General features: G+C 61.5%; 6 protein-coding genes across 6 annotated transcripts in view; 3 read left to right on the top strand and 3 right to left on the bottom strand.

Moving 5' to 3' along the window:
• CHLRE_21g752597v5 (uncharacterized protein) overlaps positions 1–1,509 on the bottom strand; it is a 2,706-nt gene extending 1,197 nt beyond the window's left edge. The window contains exon 1 of the mRNA XM_043072890.1: positions 150–1,509. Coding sequence (XP_042914181.1) covers positions 150–1,309 — 1,160 coding nt within the window. The 5' untranslated portion in view covers positions 1,310–1,509. The remainder of the gene's footprint in view (positions 1–149) is intronic.
• A 414-nt stretch (positions 1,510–1,923) lies between these two features.
• CHLRE_21g752647v5 (uncharacterized protein) lies at positions 1,924–3,189 on the bottom strand. The gene has a single exon (XM_043072891.1). It carries the CDS (start codon positions 2,846–2,848, stop codon positions 2,306–2,308), a length of 543 nt encoding a protein of 180 aa, XP_042914182.1. The 5' UTR covers positions 2,849–3,189; the 3' UTR covers positions 1,924–2,305.
• A 498-nt stretch (positions 3,190–3,687) lies between these two features.
• CHLRE_21g752697v5 (uncharacterized protein) lies at positions 3,688–10,839 on the bottom strand. The gene is made up of 5 exons (XM_043072892.1): positions 9,007–10,839; positions 7,123–8,585; positions 6,572–7,050; positions 5,522–6,292; positions 3,688–5,338 (listed from the first exon to the last, which is right to left on the bottom strand). Exons 1-5 carry the CDS (start codon positions 10,499–10,501, stop codon positions 5,191–5,193), a joined length of 4,356 nt encoding a protein of 1,451 aa, XP_042914183.1. The 5' UTR covers positions 10,502–10,839; the 3' UTR covers positions 3,688–5,190.
• Positions 10,840–15,179: 4,340 nt separating this feature from the next.
• On the top strand, positions 15,180–16,570 carry CHLRE_21g752747v5 (uncharacterized protein). Its single transcript, XM_043072893.1, has 4 exons — positions 15,180–15,689; positions 15,793–15,877; positions 16,054–16,136; positions 16,284–16,570. Exons 2-4 carry the CDS (start codon positions 15,811–15,813, stop codon positions 16,353–16,355), a joined length of 222 nt encoding a protein of 73 aa, XP_042914185.1. The 5' UTR covers positions 15,180–15,689; positions 15,793–15,810; the 3' UTR covers positions 16,356–16,570.
• Positions 15,270–17,390, top strand: CHLRE_21g752797v5 (uncharacterized protein). Its single transcript, XM_043072894.1, has 3 exons — positions 15,270–15,689; positions 15,793–16,136; positions 16,284–17,390. Exons 2-3 carry the CDS (start codon positions 15,962–15,964, stop codon positions 16,304–16,306), a joined length of 198 nt encoding a protein of 65 aa, XP_042914184.1. The 5' UTR covers positions 15,270–15,689; positions 15,793–15,961; the 3' UTR covers positions 16,307–17,390.
• A 49-nt stretch (positions 17,391–17,439) lies between these two features.
• Positions 17,440–18,311, top strand: CHLRE_21g752847v5 (uncharacterized protein). Its single transcript, XM_043072895.1, has one exon. The coding sequence runs from the start codon at positions 17,494–17,496 to the stop codon at positions 17,932–17,934; it is 441 nt and encodes a 146-aa protein (XP_042914186.1). The 5' UTR covers positions 17,440–17,493; the 3' UTR covers positions 17,935–18,311.
• Positions 18,312–20,992: the final 2,681 nt, after the last annotated feature.

The raw sequence follows: 20,992 nt of genomic DNA on the forward strand, positions 1-20,992 counted from the left end.
GGAAGAGGCTACGGGGGGCAGATTGGTGGGAAGGGTGGTGTTGGATTGTTGTGTGTGCTTTAATTAGGTTGGGGTTATCAAGGCATGTTGGTAGCGGGTGACGTTGGGTGTAGAACAGCTGCCGAGGGGGGGGGGCACGTTGCAGGCGCTCACCGTCGCCCTCCTCCTCCTCGTCGATGTCCATGGCCACGGCGGCGGGGCCAGCCTTCTGAATGACGCAGTTGACTTGCGAGAAGGCAATGCGGTACCAGGCCTCCAGCTGCAGCACATCAAAGGTGATGCGCTGCGGGTGCTGTTTGCCCGGTGTGTCGGGCATGGACGCCGCGCTGAGCTGCTGCTCGACGCGCGTGATCGAGTCACCGTTGGGCGGCGTGGTGGCGGCCGACACGAGTATGTAGATGGGCGCCTCGGGGTGCGCATAGTTGGGTCCGCTGGTGTTGACAATGCAGTCGCCGGAGAGGAGCTCCAGCTGCCGGCAGAGGCCGCTTGCAGGCGGCATGTAGGCGTCCATGGTGTCGGTGCCGAGCGTGAGGGCCTTGGGCTTGTTGGTGTACTTGGCCACAAAGATGTTCGGCCGCATCACCACGGTCGTCGCAATCCGGGTGATGTCGTCCACCGGGGCCACCGCCAGGCCTCCGATGATGAAAGCGGCAGAGTTGGAGCCGATGCTGCTGCTGCTGCTGCTGCCATTGCTGCTGGGCATAAGCGATGCCAGCGGGCAGTACTGCAGTGTGGGGTCACGCCTCACGAAGAAGAAGTACTTCAGCTGCCCGGCCGCGATCTTGCACACGTCGTCCGCGTTGCCGTCGGCGTCAGCCAGCAGGAAGCGGCCGACAGTCGAGGCGTCGAATTTGACGTTGTGGAGCGTGCAGTACTCCTCCGCCTTGTCGCACATTAGCTTGTGGGCCTTCTGATACCGGCTCTGGATGGTAACAAGCGCCATTTCTGTCAGCTGCTCGGTAGTCGCGTTGAACTTGCCGTTGACCTTGTTTTGGCGCCAGAATGGCGTCCGTTCGAGCTGCGTTAGCAGGCCCGGCGGCAGCTGTCGCGGCAGTGCCGTCATGGTGACGCGGAACGGCACAGGGCTCGTCGCCTCCAGCTCCCAGTACTCGCCCGCGTGCAGCAGTCGCTTCTCGTGGACGGACTCGTAGCTGATGGCGTACACGTCGGTGGGGTCCTCTCCCATGGCCGTGATGGCCGCCTTCTGCGCTGCTGACAGGTCCTTGATCTGGAGGTGGAAGTTGAGGAGAGCAGGAATGAGGCTGCGGTGCGTGTCGTTGACCTCGGTGTTGAGGGTGACATTGTCCATGTCTGCAGGTCGATGGGCAATTGGATGGAAGGGTGCGGGGCAGTCAGGGATTGTGGTAGGCGGGATGTCGTCGTGCGGTTGGGTATTGGAAAGGTTGCACCATTTTATTTGGTGATTAATGTTTGGCAAGGTGGCCGTTGTCGCGTTAGCTGCAAGAGTCGTGTGGCTGTCGGGTAAGATACCGTGCGCGCGAGTGATGCAGCATTCAGTATGTGAGCTGTGAGTTACTTCAGTTATCACGTCTGGGCTGGGCTTCATTGGGCTGGTGGTCCGCGGCGGCTGGTAGTGGCGAACATTGGGAGCTGTTGTATAATCCTCCGTGCGGCTGTCTCTGTTAACCGTGCGCGCATTCAGCTCACCTGGATATTGTGATAGTAGTGGCGGTGTGGCGTAGTATATGCGGGGAGTAGAGGGTGAGGGCGTTGGCGGATGTGAGTGTGAGTTAGTGGGCGGCAGGGCGGGGCAAGTTGAGGGGCGTAGGGCAGGGCTGGCAGGCGCGACACTGTAGTAGCAGTCTGGCTGGCGGGTGGCGTCAGGCGAAATTATGTGAGCTGCATATGCTATGAGAGATGTGTGGCTGTCGGGTAAGATACCGTGCGCGCACTTGGGGCACTTGGCCGTCGTCCGTGGGGCACTTGGCCCATCCAAGGGGCACTTGGCCCGTCCATTGTCCATTTGTCCATGGGGCACATGGCCCATCCGAAACATTAGTAGGGTATGAAACCCGTACACAACCAATGGCGCCGGACCAACGTCCGGGCCCGCATCCAAGCAGCAACTCGCAAGCAAGCCTAACAGACAGGTCGGCCCGCTATCAATCACGTAGGGTCGCCCCGCAAGCAGTCAAGTAGGCTAGCAGGCAACTAGTTGTCGGCGGCAGCCGCCGCGGCCTCGCCGCCGGCGCGGCCACCCCCGCGGCCGCCCCCACGGCCGCCCCCACGGCCCAAGCCGCCGCCGAGGCCCGCGCCGCGGCCGTAGGGGCCGCGGCCACCGGCGCTAGGCAGGGGGGGGGGGCGGCCGCACGCTCTTAACCGCCTGCTCAAGCACGTCCTGATGCACCTCACCAAACTCCTTCTCCCCGGTGGCCCACTTGCCCTCCTGCTTACGGGTCTTGGGGAGCAGGATCTGGTAGTAAGCCTCCGCGACCTCCAGCTTCATGCCATTGAAGTTCTGCATGGCGGCACGGATGCCGGCCAGGCGCAGGTCGAGCATGCGCCGCATCTGCTCCAGCGACGCCATGATGGCCGCCATCTCCGGAGAGGTCTTCATGGCCTCCGGGTCGTTGAGCTTCATGATGGCGATCACCACCGCCAGCTCGATGCGCAGCGTCCTTGCAAAGTGGAAGAAGCTGCGGACGCCGACCTGCCGCTCGCTGAACGAAAAATCGGCGTTGAGCTGTTGCAGGGCGCTGGCGTCCGCGCGCGCGGAAGCGATCGTGACCTTAAGCTCGGTCTCCGCATTGCGCGCGCTCGCGCTAGCGGCCGCGTCTGCGTCAGCTTTCTCGCGATACGCAGCCATTATCTGTTCAATATGCTTCATTTGAGCTTCGGTAAGGTCGGTCATGTTCACTGATTAACAGAAATGCGACACACTGAGGTCACCGTCCCGGCAGAGGGACGATCCGAAAATACAGTACAGAAGCACAACGGCAGATAAAGCGCCGTGTGCTCCTGACGCCTACAAGACCCAGCTCGGTCCGGCCCCATGCAGGCACGTACCCGAGCGTCCTGCGCCGTGCGTGACTTTAACGCAACACGGCAGTTACGTCGCAATAACTAGACTTATCTCCACTGCGCTGCGATAAGTCAGCGCGTATTCGGCCGGGTTGAGGCTGACAAGTATAGATGCAGGTTCGGATCCTGCCCGGGGAACCAAGTCAGTATTCCGGTATGTAGTCCGCGGTACTGACGGAAGCGTTGTAGCGACTCTCTGGGTTCGGATCCCATTGTTGCAACGTGGAAACTTCACGATGGCCAAATTGGGAGAGTTGGTAGGCCGATAGGTCCAGAACTTCGGTTCCTATGGACTGAGTGAAGGTGGATGCGTGGGGTGCCTCTTGCCAAGGTCCCACAGAGATACGGTAGGGTTAGCCTCGATGGGACTCTTCCTTAAGGCACGCAGGACCTTGGTCCGTGCGTAGGTATTATTATTATTATTACCTTGTGGGTGGTGAGTGCTGACTGCAATTTACAGCAGTGACTTTCTTGTTGGTGTTTGGTGTGGTGACCATCATGCTTGGCTTCGCTGGCTGGACGTATGTCACTGAGCTGTTTGACAGACAGGCGTAGGGCAACGTGTACGTTCGGGTTTAGTTTCTACCTGTCCTGTCTCTGCGTGAAGCCGGGGTATTGTTTATCTGCTTGCTTGTCGTGCGTTGGATTGTTGCGTGTTTACAACAGGTTGATGTGTGGCCTGGTTAATCCCTTGCACTTTGATGAGGTTATTGTTAGCCAGCGGGTGTTCGCACACGCGGGTACCACCAGGCGGCTGGATGGGGTGTACGGGAGCCCCTTCTTCCGCGGGCCTTTTCACTATTAGCAATAACTCGTACAAGGATGCTGACCCGACCTATCCGCTATTGCCCGTGGTGAAAACTGGGCTGCCGTCCGGGGGGTGCGTTTTCCCAGCCAAACCCGCACGTTGGACGTTGCCCCGGGGCAAATCCTACCGCACGGATTAGACAACGCCTTTCTGTAGGTACATAACCAACATCATCATCAGCCAGAAGTGGTCGGCAAAGGTCCAAATTATGCTTATCAGGGCTCAAGTCGCGAAATTGACCGAAGCCCATACCTCGCATATGCGCTGTTTGGGGCCTGAATCTATTGCTGTCGACATTAATTCTCGTATAGATGTAATCAAAATAGCTTCAGGCTAAGTTGGCGGGGTCCTGGCGAGCGCGACATATAGCCCTTACTTGGGCGGCGTGCCTACACCTGTCGCACGCCGCTTCCCTTGGCCCCAGCCCCGCGGCCGTCAAATTTCTACGCCGCCTATTAACCGACACGGGTCTGCCCGGCCATTCCTACTTGCCGGGCAGAGACCACCCCCCGGGACAAAGAAACTAACCGGATCTCAACACTCCGCTGTGCTACAGTGACAACCCTCCACACATGGACGAAAAGAAAGACAAGTAGGGTGGGCGGGTGGGGAAACAAAACTAGCCCTCGGCTCCAAGAGCCGTTTACGGCTGAAGTGCTACAAACGCAAAGTAAATTAAAACTACAAGCGGTACCAGCGCAACCGGAACAGTCTGCCTTCCATCCCAGGTCCACGCATGAGGCGCCCTCTCGACACGCGGCGGTTCTTACCGCCTTTCTCTCCTCGGCCTTCGCCTACCCCGCGTGCTCTTACTCGCCAGCCTATTTCTCCGCATCCCTCCTTCAAAACCTGTTTTAAGTTCCGTTCAAGTTAACTAGAAGCTCCACTTAAAACCGCCCTTTGAGATGGAGGGCTGCTGAGGGCGGGCTTCGTAGTCGCGGCAATCACCCACCAATTACAGCGTTTTCAACAAACCGCATTGAAAGTCATGATCTCGTCTTGCTCACGTTTGCATGCGTTCATCACCCGGGGAGGGCAAATGGATATGGGGAGTAAGCGGCTGTGCCCTTACTTGGGCGGCGTGCCTACACCTGTCGCACGCCGCTTCCCTTGGCCCCAGCCCCGCGGCCGTCAAATTTCTACGCCGCCTATTAACCGACACGGGTCTGCCCGGCCATTCCTACTTGCCGGGCAGAGACCACCCCCCACACCATTCCCTCTCGTCACTGACAGCTCGAAACTCGCCGGACCCCCCCGGCCGCTGCCCGCCTAATTCAGCCCCACCTATGCTGGCACTCAGATCCCAGCGGGCTCCCCACAAAAACCCGTACCCTTCCCTTCTACATACGTTCTGTCGTCCGCCGCTTCTCCAATCCCGACTTCTTGATATACAGGCGCACGGCGTCCGATTTCCAGCGTCCATGCTCCTGGATGTCCTCTAGCGGCACGCCCGCGTTCGCCGCCGTTGTTGCCCCACCACGTCGCAGACTGTGGGAGGAGAAAGCGTTAGCGTCCAAGCCCCCGGCTGCCTCGGACTCCCACAAGACCAGGAGTAGGCTGCGCAACCGCTTGGTATACCAGTCCCTTGCCAAGCCCCCTCGCACACGCCCCACCGCCGTGAACAGAGGGTCCTCATCTTGCCCGCCCGCGGCCCGCCGCCATGCCACATACCGAGACACGATTCTGCCGATTGGCACCTTACTGCCCTGGGTGGTCGCCGCCAGCTGCACCTGCGCGCCTAGCCCCTGCTGGTCGGTCTTGCTGCGGCGCACCGTCAGTGTCACGGGGCCCTCTGCCTTCTGCTGCGAGACGTCTGCCAACGCCAGTCCCGCCAGTTCACTGCGCCGTAGCATCCCGAAGAAACCCAACGCCAGCCAGCACGCGTCGCGGCTGCACTCCTCCGCGCGGTTCGGCTGTAGACCCGCCGTCTGTGCGAGCCAGGCGATTAGCCGCCGTAGCAGGGAGATAGGCAGCGGCGCCTTTTGCTGCGAGCCGCCGCTGCCCCGCTGCAGGGTCGCCATCGTCCGGCGCACCAGCGGGTGCTGGCTGATGAGGTCCTCGCCGCTGCGCCCCTTCGACCGCTGCCAGTCCGCCAGTGCGCTGATGTTGCCCTGCAGGGTCTTGTACGCCAGCCGCTGGCTTGCCTGCATCAGGAAAAGGCACACTGCGTGGGGGTTGAGGTCTCCCTTCTTCCCCGGCGGTAGTGCTGCTGCCTCGCTCAAGTTTAGGACCTTGCTGCAGAAACCCACGTAGCGCCGCCGCCCTGTCGCATAGACCCCCGCCGAGCCTTCTGCTACTGCGCTGCCAGTGGCGGCCACCCACTCGTCCGCCAGGGCCCGGGCTGCCTCGCTACCGCTGCTACCGATCCCGACCGCCCGTAGCGTGCAGTCCGTGCACTGCAACCAGCCTCCTGGATAAGCTGACTTCTTGGCGCCGATGCAGCTGCGGTGCATTCGCGTGCCGCAATCTTCACAGCGCAGGTCTCCCGGGCCGCAGCGGCGCATGCAGACGACGCACGGTCCCATCGTCGCCGCCGCCGCGAACCCTGCGTGCATCTCGGCGTCCGAGTGTCAGTGTACACGCAGAACGACAAAATCGTATGGCGCCTCGTCTGCCTCCTCCCCCCAAGGCCACAGGCACAGTTTGCGGCCCCGGCCGAGCATGCCTACGGGTTTGAACACGGTCCCTCTCCAGCCTGGTCCCCGCACCCATTGCTGGAACCAAGGGTAGCTGGGCTGGTACGGCACAACCACTGTCGCCCGCGTCCGCTCGTCTAGCTGTGCTGCTGCCGCTATCGTCGCCAGCACCTCTCCAGTCAGCGACACCGGGGGAAACGCCCATAGCACCTTGCCCGCCAACCGCTGCTCCTGGCCCAACACAGATCGCTCTGGGCTGAAGAACTCGGCGCAACCCGGCTGCGCGTTGAGGCCCAGAACGTCTGCGCAGCAGTCGACCGTGGGCCGATACTGGCCGCCGTCCGTGGTGACCAGGCTGCGGAACACAGCTGGCTTCAGGCGCAGGTTCTGGTCGCGCGCCTGCGCCAGCTGCCTGCTGAGACGGTCGGCTCGCGTGTTCGCAACACCCGCAATGTGCTCTGCGCGCACTTCGAAACCCGCCTGCATCGCCAGCTCTGCCAGCTGTCTGCACAAGCTGCGCCCCTCCTTAACGCGCGTGGAGCCGTGGTTGACCGCGGCAACGGCCTGCGTGTTGTCACAGCGCACCAGGACCCTGCGGCCCTTCAGCCGCGGCGCCCATGTCTGCAGCGCCCTCACCACCGCCGTCAGCTCGAGCCAAGCGATGTGCGACTGACGCTGCTGTGCGCTGAACACCCCCTGTAGCTCTGCCTCCTCCCACGCAGCGCCGAAGCCTGCCCCGCTGGCGTCTGTGAAGATTACGGCGCCGCTCTGAGCGTCAGCGAACTCCCCCCGCACCAGTTCCAACTCGGCGACCGTGCATTGCCGGGCGCCATCCCAAACGGAGGAGTCCGCCCTGAGGACCTCCCACCACCACTGCAGGTCCTCGAGCGCCGCCGGCTCCAGCGATAAGACGCGTGGTGCCGGCTGCTGCAGCGAGAATAGGGCGTCGTACACGCTCTGCAGGAAAGTGTAACCCCAGCGGCACGCCCGCGCCACGAAAGTCAGCTTGCCCGCGACTGACTCCAGATCCTGCCGCTGCACCGCCCCTTGCTCCGCTGCGTCCAGCAGCGCGCGTATCGCTGCTGCGTATCGCTGCCGCTTGTCCGGCGTGATGCGCATCTCTAGCCGCACCGTGTCAAACATCATGCCCAAAAACTCCAGCTGCTGGCATGCTGTGTCCCGCCCTTGGTCCTTCTCTAGCTTCCAGGTGAAGCCGAGTTCCGCGCCTAGCACGTCCATGACCGCAAAGGCGCCCACCACGTCCGCGTGTTGCTGCCCGATGATCATGAAGTCGTCGCAGTACGTGAAAATGCGGACCTGCAGCCCGCGCCGGTCGCACTCTGACTGGAAGATGGTGGTCGCTGCCGCTGTGAGCTCACAAAAGATCGCCGGGCTCTGGCTGGCGCCGAACGGCAGGGCCACGTACCGCTGCAAAGCGCCCGTTGCCGGGTTGCGGAACGCCATGAAGCGGCGTGCCTCCGGTGCCAGCACGCAGTGGTGGAAGCCCGACGCCAGGTCCCGCTTGCCCAGGTAACCGTACTGCGGGAGATGTTGCAGCAACTCCGCCAGGTCCGGGAGCTTACACGGAAGCTGCCGCATGCATGCGTTGACGCCGGACGCTGTGGGATCGATGATTGGGCGGATGCTGTCACCCTTGGGCACCACGTGTAATGGGTTTACGACTGTCGCGAACGCCGATTCCGGCCCGTGCTCTGCGCTGTCGTACGCCTCGATGATGCCGTCCCGCAACATGGCGGCCAAGTGCGCGCCCAGCTGCTGCTGCTGTTGCCGTGCCGACGAGTGATTGCGCACACTGTTCGGCGACGGCTCGACGTCAAACTGCCACACTATCTCGTTTCTGATGGCTGCGGAATCGAACCCGTGAGCCTGCCAAGCTGCCGTGCGCAGCTTCACGCCGTCTGGCCCGAACCATGTCTGCTGCGCGGCGGGCGACGAGTCTGCCCTCTGCTGCTGGGTCTGGGTGAGTGCGGCCGCCCGCCGCATAACATCGGCCGCGGCCTCGGCCGCCGCCGACTGCAGCCACTCCTCCGCCAAAGTCTCGTGCACCAACGCGTCTGCGGCATCTGCGCGTGCACTACCTGTGGGAAAAAACGAGGCCAATCATACGCATAAATGTTACCCGGCCTTCAGCCGGGGGCGATCTCCGTCACCCGGACGCCAGACCGGGAGCGTTCTCGGTCACCCGGGCGCCAGACCGGGGGCGTTCTCGGTCACCCGGGCACCAATCCCCGGGAGGTTTTTGTTCGCCCGGATTACCCAAACCGTGGGCGTTCTCGGTCACCCGGGCGCCCACCCGGAGGCTGTTTCCCCGTGCCACGGGCTGACTCTACCAAAAGCGAAAAACCCAAAACGTGTCTTAACAGACGGGTCCCCACGCACCTTCCGACGCCGTCTCTGCCAGGCGCGCGTCTGCCGGGCTCGTTGCCGGCGCGGCCTGCACCGCCCGTGCCCTTGGCCGCGCCCTGCGGCGGCCGGCAACGAGCCCCGCCGCGCCCTAACGGCGCGGGGGGTAGAGCTTCTGCAGCTCTGCGATGCGCGCGTTGCGCAGCCGCGGAGCCATGGCCTCCAGGACAGGGCATTCCCGGAACCTGTGGCCCAGTGCGCCGCACTCGCCGCAGGCCCTGCCCCCCGCCGGCGGCGGCGGCGGCGGCTGCGGGTCCGTCGCCGCCGGCCGCTGCCGCTTCTGCGCCGGCTCCTCGCCGTAGGAGCTCTCCCCGCCTCCCGCTGTCACCGGCCGGTGGCGTGCCTTGATCTGCTCTAGCAGCGCCGCGCCCTCCAGCATCTGCTTCACCTCCGGCTTGGGGTGGCGCATGGCCTCCAGGAAAGCCGGGAAACTGCCCCCGGCGGCCCTGACTAGGTCCGGCAGCAGCTGCTCGAAACGGATCAACTCTGTGACCTGCTTCGCCAGGGCCATGCCGCGCAGCGCCGCTGATGCCCTCTCAGACGCGCTGAGGGCCGAGCACATGGCCAGCTCCTGCTGCTCCTGCTGCTCCTTCTCCAGTGCCCGAATGCTCTTCTGGAGGTGTCGCTGGAAAGCCGGCACGGTGCTGCCCGCCAGCGTGACGCCGGCCGCCGTCATAATCTCCTTGAGCGCCGGCGCGGTGTTCAGGACCGACTCCAGGTGCATGTCCTTCTCCAGGCCCTGCATGATGTCGCTGACGGCGTCCGCGCGCACGACGGCCGGCTGCCGCGCAGCCGCCGGTGTGGGCGCCGGAACGGTCGGAACGGTCCGCAGGCCCGCTCGGCCGCCCGCGGCCGGGCCGCTGATGCCTGCAGAGATCCCGACCCGCCGGAGTGCTGCTGTCTCCACGTCCTGCTCGCTGACTTCCACGAAGTCGTCCTCCTCCGCCTCCGGCAGGGGGGGAGGCGGCAGGCGAACGGGCTTGGCCGCGGCCCTGCCAACAGCGCCGGTCCCTACCCGCAGCTGAGTCGCCGTCTTCCCGCGCCCCACCGTCTGCTGCGCTGCTTTCTCCGTCATTTGCTGCTGCTGCTGCTGCTGCTGCTGCTGTTGCTGCTGCTGTCCCCTGCCCTGCTGCTGCCCCGCGCCCAGCTCACCGTCCTCGTCGTCATCGCGCAGTTCGGCGCCCAGCGCCAACTCGCCCAGGTCGTCCTCCTGATCCGCATCCCCGTTGATCAGCTTCAGCTGCTTCTCCAGCTCCTCTTTCTGCTGTACCAGCTCTGCTTTGCGCGCAGCCAGGTCCTGGATCTGCTGCATGCGCGCCTTCAGCTGCTTAAACGCGGCCGTCTCCAGCTTCGCGATATCCTGATCACGAAGCTGTTCAATTGCTGCGACCTGTTCGGCGCGGTTGACAGCCGCGCCCGCGCTGTTGCGCGTTCTACGCCCAGTGGGCAGCGCCTCGATGGTGCTGGTCGCTAGCTGACGCCGGGCCTCAATCTGCGCCAGCCTAGAGTCGTAGGCAGACTGTTGGGCCGCCGATAGCCCGAGGCGTTTCAGTTCCGCGTCAATAGCGGGAATAGTGCTCGGAAGAGCCATGTTAGAAACAAAACTAGCCCTCGGCTCCAAGAGCCGTTTACGGCTGAAGTGCTACAAACGCAAAGTAAATTAAAACTACAAGCGGTACCAGCGCAACCGGAACAGTCTGCCTTCCATCCCAGGTCCACGCATGAGGCGCCCTCTCGACACGCGGCGGTTCTTACCGCCTTTCTCTCCTCGGCCTTCGCCTACCCCGCGTGCTCTTACTCGCCAGCCTATTTCTCCGCATCCCTCCTTCAAAACCTGTTTTAAGTTCCGTTCAAGTTAACTAGAAGCTCCACTTAAAACCGCCCATTTCAACTTGAGCTCTCGCTCAAAATTATGCCCGAGCACCATCCAGGGACCTTATTATGTGTAATGGGATGTCAATTCATGATCGGGGCGACAGTCTGGGCATAGACCTTGCGATCCCGCCCTTGACTCCCCCCTAACCTCACCGACCCCCCTTAATCCCCCCCCCTAATCCCCCCCCGCACCCACCTGGCCCCTGTACCCTGGCCAGCCCAGAAAGCCTTGTAATAGCTCCCAAATGTGGTGTGTATTACGTGGGAACACAGGGGCGAGAAGTCTGGGGCGAGGACTGTGGGGTCCTTGGGGTGGCCTCGCACCTTGCCGACCCCCGTGCCGACCCCCTGGACCCCCCAGTAACCCTGACGGCCGAGCTGAGAGCGCCGCGCTTCCTGAGCTGTAAAATTACTTTAGTAATGTAGTTGCATGTAGTGTATGCTTCCTGAGCATAGGAATGCAGCTGAGCAGCTGGCTGTGTCGACCGAGGCAGCAATGATCCCCTCCGGTCACTGCTGTCACTCGGCGCATGGCTTTAGCGGTTGATATCAATAGTCTGTTATGCATTTAGTGTACTTGTCGCAGAAGTGCAGGCTTTCCGGGTGTCTTGGAGAAAGTGGTCGCGCGTCCCCCGGCCGGGTGATGCAAACCCATCTTCGTCAACTCGTCGAGTTGTGTACTTGAACTTAGCCACACTGTCCATATTGACTAATGCCTATAAAAATCAATCAGGGGTCAACCCCACACGGGTATGACGCCGGTCTGGAGAGGGGCAAAAACGTGTCCACACGTGTTTCTCCGCGCTCGCGCAGATTTAGCCTCCCTCTCTCCGGAATTAAGTTATATGACATATACGGATGCAAAAGATGCCTGTCGGCACATACATTTCGCGAGGCATGCTTTCGCCAGGGTCGCACTGTAAAGCCCCTGACCATCTAATCAGCCTTATAACGTATAGCATAGTCGACGGCAATCTAGTTTGGCGTTAAAGCAAACGGTCTGCGCGAGCTTGTCGAGCATGTTGACCGCGACATCACTTACTCGGCCACAAACAAGATATTTGAGGTCTCAGTAGTATTAAACAAATATGGATTGAACGCCGGTAGCTATTTCAGTGGTCGACCCGACCACCGTGTCCGACCGTGCCAAGCAGGCCGGAACGCACCCCCCGGACGCCAGGCGGGTTTTAAGCTACTTGGCGATGAGGATCAGACAGAAGCACGTCAGCCACGTATGTTCCCGAGCTGCTGCCAAAAGTTGGGGTCTGATCCGCAACGCAAACCCTGTCAAACACCACATGCCGTTTTACCCCTTTTCCAGACCGGCGTCATACCCGTGTGGGTCAACCCCGACACCCAAAGCCGTCCAGGAGTGCAGAGTACTTTACATCACCGGGTTAGGCCGTTTTCTCCTTCTTACATCCTTCCTAGTACACTAAGTTAGAAGCTTACATCCGTAGTACAATAGGTTAGAACGCAGAGGATGAGGTCTGGCCAAGGAGCAACAGCCGGCCCGGCCGGTGGTCGTTCGGCCACACCACTTTACTCCGCCCTGCCTCGCCCTGCCCCGCCCTGCCCTGCCCTGCCTGCCCCGCCCCGCCCCGCCCCCGCACTTTGCGCTGCCCTGCCCTGCCCCACCCTGCCCCGCCCTGCCCCGCCCTGCCCCGCCCTGCCCCGCCCTGCATCGCCACGCCTCGCCGCCGTACTTCGCCTCGCCCTGCCCCACCCCTCCCCGCCCCCATACTTTACTTCGCCCTGCCCCGCCCCGCCCCGCCATTGCTTTGCTGCATTCCGTTTGCATTTTCTCTGCGGCTGCCTCTGGTGCTCATCCGTGGACGCCGGTCACCTTCCTGCAGGTGCGATGCGGCTCTGCCTCGCGAGTGTGGCGTTGCGGTGTGTCTGTGTGGTGCTATCGCCTGGCCGGGCGACCCGGAGCGTGAGGAATGCGCGACAGCAAACTTCCAGCCAGCCAGCAACTCGTCGGTACAGTAACTCCGGCGTTCGACCAGCCGCGCACTCTTGACCTGCCGCTACCAATTGTTTGCCATTTGTTGGGTATGGAAATCCCCTGCACCCTACGGGACTTCGCCAACTTGCCTTACCACTGTCCCATCACACACCCGCCCCGCCCCGCTCCGTCCTGCCCCGCCCTGCCCCGCCCTGCCCCGCCCCACCCCGCCCCCCTACTTGGCCCCGCCCTGCCCCCGCCCCGCCCCTCTCCGCCCTGCCCCGCCCTGCCCCGCCCCGCCCTGCCCCGCCCCGCCCTGCCCCGCCCCGCCCCGCCTCGCCCCGCCCCGCCCCGCTCCGCCCTGTCCTGCCCCACCCCGCCTCGCCCACCGCGTCAGCAAACTGAGGAATGCGTGTCAGCAAAGTTCCAGCCAGCCAACAACTTGTCCGTACAGTAGCTCCGGCGTTCGACCAGCCGCACACTCTTGCACTGCCGTCACAACTTGTTTGCCATCTGCTGGGGTCTGGGAATCAGCTGCCCCCTACGGGACTTCGCCAACCTGCCTGAACACTGTCCCATCGCACATCCCTCCCCACCCCACCCCACCTACCCCGCCCCTCATCCCCCCCAGCAGCTTCAACCTGCTCCACTGCTGCCACGCAGCCGTCTTGGTGGCAGCTTTGAGCAGCCTTCTGCTCTGGAGGAGGTGTACCCACGCGGGCTCGCGGGGGGTAGGTATTGCATCACGGATCACACCTGGGCTAGTATCAGGGCGCTTGGGAATGTAGTGTCCAGCCATGCAGCGGAGCAGGATAGCTCTGCCGTCCAACATCGCTGCCCACAAGTGCGGGTGCCCGTCGCGCATCTTGCCTCAGCTCCTGGCCTGGCCGACAATCATGTGGCGCTGTGCAGCGGGGCATATCCAGACCAGTGTAGATGTGGTGGTAGTGGCAGGTCCACCCAGCCTTTTTTGTAGTGCCACGACTGCTGAGTGCAGTGCCACGAGGCGCTTGAGCCTCAGGCATGCCTGAGTGTCAGCAAGACACGTCTGGGTGTCCTATATGCTTTGCACACGATCGGGCTGTAACACTGAAACTTTACATGCGGTTAGCTGTTCTGAACGATGTACAGGAGGTCCGATTGCGGTGGTCCATGTGCGCACAATCAAGCACGCTTTTGCCTCGCCGGGCACACCCTTATGCCTGCCAAGTTTCCCGCGCTCTCCTGCTTCCCGCAATCACACACGTCCTACCTCAGGTCCCGTAAGCAAAGTCGGCCTCCCTGCTCACGCACAGCTCGCCGGTGGCAGCAGGGGCTAACCGTGCCATGGTCGATGTGGGGGTTAGTTCGTGCCATACAGCGGGATCAGGCGTGCTTGAAAATATGGGGTCTGACTGTAAGGGCGCAGCGCCGGCCTGTACCAGCGCTGCTTTCTCGTTACTCCCAACTGTGCATAAGTTTACTCTTAAGGTTAAGGTTATGCAACAACGGATTGATGACGATAACAAACTCCCGGGGTCTGGGAGTCATCTGCTGGGTGTCTTCGGGTTGCAGCCAAGTCTAGGCGCGCATAGCAACGTCCCTCTAGCCCATCGACCACATATCACCGTCAACTGAGCTGCCAACACGGACTACGCAAGTCTCGGGTACCAGTCGTCCTCGAGCGCGCTACACGGACGGCCTGCGAGGGCGCCGGTCGGCCTATCCTGCAGCATCAGGACTCAGGACGCTGCTAGTGTGCTGATCCCATGTCGTCCCCCGCCCCACCCTGCCCAACCCGCCTCGCCACCTACTTGGACCTGCCCCGCCCCGCTCCGCTCCGCCCTGCCCTGCCCTGCGCCGCCCTGCCCTGCACCACCCCGCGCTGCCCCGCCGTGCCCTACCCTGCCCTGCCCTTAGATTAGATGCACCCTACGGGACTTTACCAACCTGCCTTACCACTGTCCCATCGCACGGGACGGGCGTCAGCTGCACCCTATGGGACCTCGCCAACGTGCCTGAACCCTGTCCCATCACACTCCCATCGCACGCCCTACCACGCCCTACCCTGCCCTGCCCTGCCCCGCCCTGCCCTGCCCTCAACCCGCCCCGCCCTTTCTCCCTGTGTCCCAAACGTAATGGCATGTACTGTAGCGGTGCTGAGCACACCAAAGCAGCCAAGCAGGTGGCTGCATAGACCAAAGTGGGTAGGAGCCCTCACAGTCACATCCACCACAGGCGTACCAATTCTGCGACTTCATTAAGTAGTCTCTTACACACATAGATTATTCGGCGCGAATCCTGGGTCAATCCTGGAGGCTACGAGAAAGTCATTTGGGCGTCCCCCGGCGGGGGGACGCGAAATCATCTTTGTCTAAACGTCAAGTAGCGATGTGCTATATCGCAATTCTGCTTCCAGAGGTAAATCTGTATATAGTTAATGCACTAAGACCAGCTCTTACCCCACGGGAACGACCAACGTCATAATTCTCAAGGTTTCAGTCGTGTACCCACCGCTCTTTCGCAGTATCAGAGCCACAATAGTCATGTTATAGTACATAGCCGTGAAGTAAACACAATTTTGCCCGGGACCCTGGCTTGCCATGCGCCCATGCAACGTCGGCGGCATGCCAATCAAGCATTTCAGGAGTTCACTTCATTTCTCTGCAGTTCTGCGTTCATTATATATCTATGTCACATACAAATGAATCAAGCTATTTGATTAATCAACCATTCTTTGCGTCGCTATGATTCTGAGACGACTGTGCTCGAGCGGCGGATGCCTTCGTTCGCGATAACCCCTGTCGACTATATGCAGCGACAGTGCCAACAATGCAATCTTGAATGGAGTAATGAAGCTGGCTGGCTCATATTTCATAATAACGAGCTCGCCGGTCAACAAGTCAACCGCGCGTTGACCGGGGCGTTTCCACTCTGCAAATGGGCCCGGCATAGTGCCCTGTGATTGCTGGCTCAGGTAATATGTGCATTGCACTGAGACAATGCCCAGAGTTGGTTTTATGTACATACTGTGCGGGTCCACAAGTCAACATTCGCGCGCGCTCGCTTGTCGCCCGCAGGTCTCTGAGCCAGGCGCAATGGCGTACATTAGCTCAGGGTCCGCCGTGCGTGCGCCCGTTTTCACGGCTGGTGTCAAGGTTGCAGGTTGGGCTGCGAGCTGATGGCGCGTGGTCTCAATGCCCGCCGTGCTCGCGCCCCTTCCCGCGGCTGGTGTCAAGCCCGCAGGGTATGGAGCTAGCTGCTGGTGCTAGGGCTTGGATTCGGTTAAGGCCCGCCGTGCTCGCACCCTTTTCCGCGGCTGGATGGTGTCAAGCCCGCAGGTGGTGGCGCGCCGTGTGCCTGGCCTACGCCCCAAGGCCCACCGTGCTCGCGCCCTTTCCCGCGGCTGGTGTCAAGCCCACAGGTGAGCTACTGGCGCGAGGACTGCAGTCAAGCAGTAAGTTTGCAAGGCAGTGGCATGGTCCTGGGGACACGGAGGGCAGCTTTGGGGCAAGGGACGGGCCCATCCCTTCAATCCCGTCTAACATAATGCACCACATTGCTGCCGCAGGGATGGATGGTGGAGCGAGCTAAGACATATGCTACGGTGTTGGCGCATGGTGTCCATGACGGTGCTGCTTAGTGCTCAAGTGGCTGCTATGGATTGTGGAGGCCAGACCATGCCTAGTCACTTGTGTGAATCAGCTTGGAGGTAGGCTTCCCAGCTGCAAGGGACTTCGTCCCTGTGGTCTTCTGTGGGGCAGGGCGGGACAAGTGCGGGGCAAGTGCGGGGCATGGCGGGGCAAGTGCGGGGCAAGGCGGGGCATGACCCCTGCGGTCTTGTAATAGCTGTTGGATGCCTACTGCGCCTCTCTCATGGACGGGGCGGGGGCTGTAGCGTGGCTGCGGGACAAACAGCAGCAGCAGGGTAAAGGGAGCATAAGGGAGCCTGGCCCACTCATCTGCGTGGGGGGTTACCCATCTGGCCCGGTAACCCGTTAAGGGGGGGGGGGGTTGCCCGCCTGGCCCAGTTTCCTCGGGGGCCAGTTAGGGGCCCACCCCCGTTGAGTGATCCCCATCACCAGTTAGGGGGGGGGGGGGTTAGGGGCCGAAACACTGACGTAGGGTTGGCGGAGTGGTACCCACGTGCCGACAGATGGATCGCGGGATTTGTTTTTGGCATTTACCGCTTGGATTCTATTCGCAACGTAGCTCGGAATACACGCTTAATATGCATAGTTAGAAGACTTTGGGGACGCAAATCGCTTGGAAATGGAGGAGGGTCTCAATATGCTCGGCTCGCGATGTCGCGCTCCTGAGCTTGTATTATGCACTGCGCGCAATACGCGTTCAGCATGCATATTCTTACGAACAACTAGGGACTTGAGTGACGCGGTGTGAAAATCAGTCGGGGTCTCGACATGCTTGGCTCGCCATTTCGCGCTCACGAGCTCGTTGTGTGTGTTCCGAACATTGCACGCTCAAAATACATGTTCAATATGTCCGTCGCGATGTTGGAGCTTCAAAACCGACAAGCATGGTGTATAGATACACCTGGTAGCCTGAATTCCTGTTTTTTCGCAATGTCGGTGCATTTTGTTGATGTTGCATCATGTCGTGCTTCATCGCATTCTTGATTTCTGCACCGGCGTGGTCTTGTTTGTAAAATTCCGCGGTGCCCTGATCTTATTTTGTTCTTCGCTGTGATCTGGCAAAAAAATCTGATCTTGGCGGGATTCGAACCTGTGACAGCATCTCACTAAGGGCCATATGTCGTGCGGATGGGCAGGCGGTACGGCTGCAGCCACCATGGCAACCGTGTCCCAAGATCAGATGTGCAGCAACGTAGCAACTGCCTGTTCGGGCGCGTTGACGCCTTCTTCTTCAAGTTCGAAATGAATCAGCGCGGAGAGCTGCACGTGCACGGCTGTATCTGGCAGCCCGGGCTGCAGCCAGCACGCCTGCGAAAGGCGCTAGCGGACCCGCGGAGTTGTCCCGACGTGCTGGACTTCCTGGAGTCCGTGCAGACGCAGTGGTTTGCCTCACCGCTGCTGTTCAGCGGCGGCGAGCGACCGGTCCACGCTCAGAAGCTCAGCACCGAGCAGCTGCAGGAGGTGGCTGAGGCGGCTGGCAGCGAGCGCTTGACGGAGCTGCAGCGGGACGTTCTCAGTCAGGTGCTGGCAGGGGTGCGGGGTGGCCAACTCGGCCCATGTGATCGGTAACGGTCGGCAACCGCCCCCAATTCCCAGTTGCGACCAGGCCCCGGCCCGATTTCTTTGCATAGACCTATAAGGAGTACCCCATAGAAGACCCCTGGCGCGCCGGGCGACTATATGACGGTGGTCGAAAACATGCTTGCCGACGCAAATTGGAACCTCGGCTTGGAGGCAGGGAGAGCTGCGCGATAGCAACCTATGGACCTGTATTACATTGGAGTTCTGAAGCAGCTTTGTTTCAGGACTTCGGGGGCCTACTACAAGCAGGGAGGGGCTTCCATGCGACCGGCGAGGTGCAATTTCGAGCCGGAGTTCAAAAGCAAGACTGCGCAATAGCAGGCGCCAGCGCTGCTTTGATACTTGACATGTAACAACCAATTTGGGCGCATAAAACAAGTGGGGCCGGTTCAGGACGGCCTTGCCGGACGTCGCCAACTTCGCGCCCCCCTGTGCAGGCTGTGTTAAGCCGCTGGGCACTGTGCCCCTCTCATTCCCCGAGACCGGCACGAAGCCATCCCCGCGCACCCGGCTGAGCTTGTTGGTTACATAATGGATTCACAGTGCTGGCTTGCTAAGTTGAGCGCCCAAACACATGTGCCAAACCAGGTCCGTTGCTAGCGCATCCACGCGCACCCAGTCACCCCTGCCACTCCATGCTCCTAGTCCTTTTCACTCGTTGCAGGCGGATGAAATGCTCTATGCGCCCTTTGCATGCATCCACGCATACCGTACATACACATATACCTCTAACACTTCCCATGCATCTGCATTGCTTGCCCTGTGACCTCTCCATCCCCTCCAGCACCTCCCCTCCAGCACCTCCCCGACCTCGAACGTGGCATACCCCTAACCCACCTCGAACGTGGCATACCACTCCTCAGACCATATCGTACGTCATTTGCACTAGGTTACTACTGCAGTTAAAAAGGGGTGCGTGGCACAACTAGAATCCAGGGCGCAATCAGCGCGTACGTGTACATACATGGTCAGGCCACTAAGGCCGCTATGACTGACACAGCCCACATCACCAGTTCACGGTTGCATTCCAGATGTACAGAGGGGCCACTAGTATGCCGTGTGTTGAAATGGCAGCAGACATGTACAGCTGCATAAACAAACCACGTCGAAAACACGTGTGCGCCACTGCCATAAAGTGTGTGTGCGGCAATCCCTGCTTGTCATGCACTTGCTGCACTTGTTTTATTCGTGCCACGCCCGACCAAGTACTAGTCGACATCATATCGCGTACAGCGCGCTACTATGTTACTTATTCGTGGTGTATGTGCGCATACTACAATGCTGCTCCTGCGTCACATCCCGCGTCACACAATCAAATGCATGTAAAAGGTCCCAGCCTGCTGTTGTGTACTTCACTTTCATTGCTCAGTATGAAAGCAGCCATCATGAATGCATGAAAATACTGTAAACATGTATGCATTTGGGAGACATATGCTCATGGGCGCTTGCGCTTGTCAGCCGGCTTCACCGGAGACACGGCCTGAAGGCGCTTGGGCTGAAAGCGCACACGCATAGGTTGCGTGCGCAGCTGCTCGGGCTCCGGCTCCGGCACCGGCACCGCCATACGCGCATCACCAGGTCCGTCAACATCCATGGGCTGGGTGTTGGTGTCCTGTCCGCCTGTTCCACCCCGGCCCCGGCCCCGTCCACGGCCCCGCCCTCGGCCACTGTCCATGCTGGCCGCTGGCGCGAGTGCCACCGCGTCCTTGTCAGCAGCGGGCTGTCCGCGGCCCCTGCCCCTGCCCCTGCCGCGGCCCCGCCCGCCCGCACCGCCCGCACCCATTACCGACGTACTGCCAGCCGCCAGGGGCTGTGCCGCCCCGGTGAGGGCCGCAGAGCACTCATGGCAGAACCACTCCTCCTCCAGTGCAGGCATCTTGATTGGCGGGTCAAGGCAGTGGGTATGATACGGCGAACTGCAGCGAGAGCACAGCAACATGTTCTCTGCAGGCTGTGGGCGCTCGCAAACCAAGCAGCAGGTTGAGGCGTCAACCAGCTTGGTTGGCTTGCCGCCCTTGGACTTTTTGGCGGCGTCCGCACGACGCTCATCCCGCAGTGCGCGAGCTGCCGCGTCGTCTTTGCCTGCCAGCAGCTGGGTGTGGCGCAGCAAGCCCACCAGGTTGGCGTGGATGTACTTGCTGACTAGGACACCCATAGCTGCGCGGACGTGCGAGCTGCTGCCTGTGCCGACTGTGCTGTCCTTTGCAGCCTGCTGGTACGCGGCCTGAAACCTCTCCCAGCAACCCTGGTCGCAGCGGATGCGCCCGATCAGGTCCTTTACTGCGTACGCGCCGTCCTGCAGCACCATGTTCGCGCATTGAAAGCGCTCAATTATGGTGGGGTGAAGCTCCACGAAGAAGCTGACTAGCGCCGGATGGGGGACATACAGCTTCCCCTGCGGCAGTGACTCCTGTAGCTCATCGTTGAATACGCGCCGGTGGGTGCCATCTGCTCTGCCGCTGACAAACTGCTGCAGGATGCGTCGCGTGGGATCCGCTTCAGGTGTCGCTTTGATCGCGCTGTGCAACGCCCACCCCAGAACGCGCTCGCACGCGGTCGTGCTGCTGTACAGCTCGAACACCTGAGCGTGCACCGCCTTCTCTTCCTGCTGTGCCTTTGTGCCGCCGTGGTGTGCGTCCGGCATCAGGACCGCATTCAACACGCCCAGACTGTAGGCGGCGTTGAAGCAGGCCCCGTGGACCAGGCAGGCCGCATCGCCCAGGCCCCGGAGAGCGGCCGCAGAGGCGGCATCAGTAGCTGCAGCACCTTTCGACACCAGCGGGAGCTGGGGCATCGATCCCTGTGGCTCTGAGGCTGTGAGGTTGCGCACGCACCATGCCCACGCCGCAGCACACGCCGGCCCATGTCGAGCTGCGGCCACTGGCGCAAACGTGTCAGCGGCGGTGCCTTTGCTGGCCGCGTCTTGAGCTGCAGCTGCGGTTGAGTTGAGCAACCAGCAGCTGTACTGCACGAATGCCGGGCTGGGCTTTCCGGCCTCAGCTGCACGCAGAGCGGTCGCCAGCTGGGGGTTCTCAGCTAGGGGCCC

This window comes from Chlamydomonas reinhardtii (assembly GCF_000002595.2).
Source record: "Chlamydomonas reinhardtii strain CC-503 cw92 mt+ unplaced genomic scaffold scaffold_21, whole genome shotgun sequence".
Taxonomy (NCBI): Eukaryota; Viridiplantae; Chlorophyta; class Chlorophyceae; order Chlamydomonadales; family Chlamydomonadaceae; genus Chlamydomonas; species Chlamydomonas reinhardtii.

What these genes read in the sequence shown, in the direction of transcription:
- CHLRE_21g752647v5 (XM_043072891.1), bottom strand. Translation starts at nt 2,848, where the DNA reads ATGAAGCATATTGAACAGATAATGGCTGCGTATCGCGAGAAAGCTGAC.
- CHLRE_21g752697v5 (XM_043072892.1), bottom strand. Translation starts at nt 10,501, where the DNA reads ATGGCTCTTCCGAGCACTATTCCCGCTATTGACGCGGAACTGAAACGC. An exon ending in GAAGCTCTACCCCCCGCGCC is followed by an intron (nt 8,586 to 9,006) that starts GTTAGGGCGCGG and finishes TTTTTCCCACAG; the next exon opens with GTAGTGCACGCGCAGATGCC. An exon ending in TACCAGCCCAGCTACCCTTG is followed by an intron (nt 6,293 to 6,571) that starts GTTCCAGCAATG and finishes AATGCACCGCAG; the next exon opens with CTGCATCGGCGCCAAGAAGT.
- CHLRE_21g752747v5 (XM_043072893.1), top strand. Translation starts at nt 15,811, where the DNA reads ATGGCGTACATTAGCTCAGGGTCCGCCGTGCGTGCGCCCGTTTTCACG. An exon ending in GGCTGGTGTCAAGGTTGCAG is followed by an intron (nt 15,878 to 16,053) that starts GTTGGGCTGCGA and finishes TCAAGCCCGCAG; the next exon opens with GTGGTGGCGCGCCGTGTGCC. An exon ending in GGCTGGTGTCAAGCCCACAG is followed by an intron (nt 16,137 to 16,283) that starts GTGAGCTACTGG and finishes TTGCTGCCGCAG; the next exon opens with GGATGGATGGTGGAGCGAGC.
- CHLRE_21g752797v5 (XM_043072894.1), top strand. Translation starts at nt 15,962, where the DNA reads ATGGAGCTAGCTGCTGGTGCTAGGGCTTGGATTCGGTTAAGGCCCGCC. An exon ending in GGCTGGTGTCAAGCCCACAG is followed by an intron (nt 16,137 to 16,283) that starts GTGAGCTACTGG and finishes TTGCTGCCGCAG; the next exon opens with GGATGGATGGTGGAGCGAGC.
- CHLRE_21g752847v5 (XM_043072895.1), top strand. Translation starts at nt 17,494, where the DNA reads ATGGGCAGGCGGTACGGCTGCAGCCACCATGGCAACCGTGTCCCAAGA.